This window comes from Arachis ipaensis, chromosome B04 (assembly GCF_000816755.2).
Source record: "Arachis ipaensis cultivar K30076 chromosome B04, Araip1.1, whole genome shotgun sequence".
Lineage (NCBI taxonomy): Eukaryota > Viridiplantae > Streptophyta > Magnoliopsida > Fabales > Fabaceae > Arachis > Arachis ipaensis.
This window is the reverse complement of record NC_029788.2, coordinates 9,626,892-9,631,339: the sequence shown is the minus strand read 5'-3', so window position 1 is coordinate 9,631,339 and position 4,448 is coordinate 9,626,892. Positions and strand designations below refer to the sequence as shown.

Below are 4,448 nucleotides of genomic sequence, written 5' to 3'. Positions count from 1 at the left end.
CTAATTTTGTAATTTTTATTTTTTCTCAAATTATATATTTATTAATCAATTTCAATCACAAAATAAAAAAATTTCAAAATACAAAAAGAATAAATAAAAACAATTTAAGAGGCACTAAAAATTTAAAATTTTCAAAATTTTCTCTCTTTATTTCTTAAATTTTTTGAAAAAAATAAAAAATTATGTTATATACTAGATTTTTTTTTCCAAAGTTAGGGGTGAGATTGGCATCTCTCAGAAGATGACCAGTTGGATACTCATTCACATATCCGTTTCCTCCCAAACATTGTTTTGCCTGCAAATTTTGAAGGCTAATATAAGCACAGTAACACGAAAAAAAACGAAAATTAGTGTAAATTACGCCAATCTTCTCTGACTTTAGGCTACTATCCCAAAATTTCTTAATTTGTCATATTGATACTAGCGACGAATAGTATTGTCTGACTTCAAGAGAGGTCAAATGTAATTTACCCAAAATGTTAGGAGTTAATAATTTTCTAAAATCACTTGAGCTCTTACTATACCACTATATTTTATTTAATAATCATCATGATTTCTATACATTTTGGCTGAAAAGTATTACCCCAAAATCTCAAAGAATAGTAGCTGCAACAAATAACCTGTGCAAACTATTTACCTGCAAAGCAACTTGGGTTGCACTCTCAGCTGCAGTAAGTATAATTCCAGCACAATCCTGAAAGAAGTAGCCATTACATCATGTTTTGTAACAGAAGATCGATCAACAATGTAATGTCTAAAAATCACATGCAATAAAATGCCAGGATGATTGTAGAAAAACCATTTCTCAACAATATGGACCTGTATAAACTGAAATTGCCGATAGGACAACCGAACTGCTCTCTTTGTCGAACATAAGGAAGGATCACATCAAGACATGCCTGCATGATACCCAGGGGACCAGCTGCCAAAACAAGTCTCTCCAGATCCAACCCAGACATCATGACATAGACTCCTAAAACAAGAAAGGACTGATATTATAAACTATGGTTCGCACGCGTACAACGAATAACACAAGCGGTTTTTTATTAGGATATTACAGAAGATCAATGACAACAAACTTTTGCAGGGTTGAATATACAAAATAACATAAAGATGATTTTATTCTAAAGTTGATAAATATGATCATAGAAGCTATTGCAAGACCTTTTCCTACTTCCCCAAGAACATTTTCTTCAGGAACCAAGCAATTCTCAAACAAGAGTTCACATCTGCCAACACAAGTCATATTTATTATCAGTAAAAGGAAGGCACATCGACTAAAAATGGATTAAGTATAGAAAAGTTGTCACAAGCATGCATACTTACGTATCACTTCCTCGCATCCCAAGTTTATCCAATTTCTGGGCTGTGCGGAATCTGAAATCAAACAGAAGCAAAATTCATAATTTTAATCTTCCACTCCTAATTTTCCCCATATCCACGTGACTTGTCATTTATGCACTGCCTCAACGTTTTAGCCATTTATTTTTCAGTTACATGACTCTACTTTTGCCCCCTCAATTTTCAGAGAATGAATTTTGCAAGCTAAGGACTTGGTAATCAAATTTGAACTATAAGAAGCGACAAGGAGCCAGTAACCAGTCTTTTATATTTGATAAACATTACTGCTTTAATATTTATTTTCAAGAAATAACTGAACAGTAAGCTTGAAATGCAGAGACTTTAGTACACTTTAAATTTGACTAGGTTCAGTACAAGTACCCCGGCATTCCCTTCTCGATGATGAATGCAGTGATTCCTTTTGATCCAGCTGTTATGTCTGTCTTTGCATAGACAACCTGATTCAAATGTGCTATCCATTCTCAGCATCTGTCTAGACTATTAGTCAAATGTGCTATAATTCTTGTTTCCATTAAGTACGTAGCCACCATCAACACGATCAGCCTGCACGAAAAGACCAATTCGCTCTATGAAATCCTTGGAATATCTTAAAAGATGCAATACACTCCCTATAAATTAATTAAGCATTCTGATACGTTATCTTTATCCTCGGTCGCCCGAAATACTCGGCACACAAATATCCGAGGCTGACGTCACGTTAAACAAGCTCGGAACAAATGCCGATAAGCTCGGCCTCACCCATTCAAATAAAAAGACACGTGCATCATAAAGCTCGGTCCCGTATCAGCCGTCCGAAAATCTCGGCACGAGATCAGGACCGAAACATCATCACTCAACTGTAAAATAGGAAACGTGCTCAACTAGTTTGTAGCACCAAAACAGAATATCTCAACTAACCTATAAACTAGGACTTATCCACTAACGGGCAGAAGACAACCTCTATAAAACCTAGCTAACATGCTTGGCTAGGCCTCAGGTTCCACTACCAGTTTCCATATTCATTTATTCACTCTCACTTAATTACTCTCTCTTTCTCTCTTTTCTGAGACTATTACTAACTTGAGCGTTGGAGTATCTTTTGCAGGTATTCCCGCCGCGGTGTTTGTCCATCGGCCGACGTGAAGCTCTTCCTCTCCGTCGACGACTCACTCGGAAGTGCTTAAGCTCGGCCTACCCAGTGCAGGACGAATCACTTGGCGCCCACCGTGGGGCCGGAATACATCTAACCCCACTGTTTCCTTTGTTTAGTCTTTTACCTTATTTTGCAGGATCCCTGATCCTCGGACATGGCTGACAAGGAAAATCCACAACTTTCACAGGATGACCTCCTAGCTCAGATCGCTGAGCTTCAGGCGGAGGTACGAAGGATAGCCGAGTTCTCAACACAAAATAATGGAGAGAACTCCAAAGGCTCGGCTCAAAGTACGGCGGACCCTTTAAACATCGTCCCGCCAAAGGAAAAGCTCACCCTCGACAACCCCTTCTCCGAGGAGATCACGAATTACCAGATGCCAAAAAACTTTACGCTGCCCACCGCGCTGGAGCCGTACAAGGGGTTCGGCGACCCCCGAGCCCATGTGAAGAAGTTCCAATCGATGATGTTCTTCAACGGCCCGAACAATGAGCCCGTCCTCTGTCGAGCATTTCCCGTTTACCTAGATGGTGCAGCGTTACTCTGGTTTTCTAAACTTTCTGCAGGTTCGATCTCCTCCTTTGAAGACCTCGCCAGATCATTTATTGATTACTTCGCTGCATCAAGAATATATGTACATGGCTCGGACTTTCTCGGCACCATCAAACAAGGTCAGCACGAGAGTCTGAAAGACTACATGACCAGATTCGCGGACGCCACTATGGAGATCCAAGACCTGGACCCGGCCGTCCACCTGCATGCTCTCAAGGCCGGCCTCAGACCTGGCAAATTTCGGGAGACCATTGCCATAACAAAACCAAAGACGCTAGAGGAATTCCGAGAAAGGGCGGCTGGGCAAATGGAGATCGAAGAACTCCGAGAAGCCCAGAAATCAGACAAACAGCCACATCGGAGAGATGAGGAAAGGACTTTCAGATCGCCAAGCAACAGGGACACAAAGAAACCTCCTAAGCCCGCGTCAAAGTACAACACATACACCAGATTTAACACCAGAAGAGAAAACATCATCAGAGAGATCCTCAACGCCAGAATCATAAAACCACCAACCCGAGCAGGGAACTACCAGGATCAACGATTCGTGGACAAGACAAAACATTGTGCCTTCCACCGAAAGTTCGGTCATACCATAGATGACTGCATCGTTGCGAAGGACCTCCTGGAAAGACTAGCACGCCAAGGTCTCCTGGACAAATACATTGAGACCCGGAAGGGCAGAGGAGGAAACTCGGACAAGGCAGAGCACAAGCAAGCAACGGCTGACGATAAAAAAGAGAGGACGACTCCTGATCCGCCAAGAGGAGTCATCAACCACATATCAGGAGGATTCGCAGGCGGAGGAGAAACAAGCTCGGCCAGGAAGCGGAGCTATAGAGCAATGCTGGCAATCGAAGGAACTATACAACCAAAGAAGGGCAAAGAACCAGACGTCACAATATCCTTCAACCAAACAGATTTCAAATCGGCAAGCCCTAACCTCGACGACCCCGTGGTAATTTCCATCCAGGTCGGAGAACTGTTGGTAAGAAAAACATTGTTAGATCCAGGTAGTAGTGCTGACGTTTTATTTTACTCTACTTTTACTAAAATGAAATTATCAGAAAAACTGATACAACCCTCCTCTGGAGAGCTAATTGGGTTCTCCGGAGAGAGAGTCCCAATCATGGGACACATATGGCTAAAGACCACAATGGGAGAGATCCCTATGTCAAAATCAATTGATATTCAATATTTAATAGTAAACTGTTACAGCCCTTATAATATTATACTTGGGAGACCCGCACTGAACATATTCAGGGCAGTGGTGTCCACATTACATCTGTGTGTCAAGTTTCCAGTGCAGAAAAACAAGATCGCCACGGTATATGCGGACCATCAGGAAGCTCGGCAATGCTATCACGCTGGTCTAAAACCAGTCCAAACAAAACAGGAAGCT

The 4,448-nt window shown here is 41.5% G+C and overlaps 1 protein-coding gene across 1 annotated transcript; it reads right to left on the bottom strand.

Moving 5' to 3' along the window:
- On the bottom strand, positions 222-2,472 carry LOC107637570 (long-chain specific acyl-CoA dehydrogenase, mitochondrial-like). Its single transcript, XM_021122325.1, is given in 9 exon segments — positions 222-298; positions 638-836; positions 839-973; positions 1,165-1,229; positions 1,327-1,377; positions 1,723-1,813; positions 1,890-1,948; positions 2,101-2,198; positions 2,422-2,472. Coding segments are annotated over 9 exon segments (786 nt in total). The 3' UTR covers positions 222-261.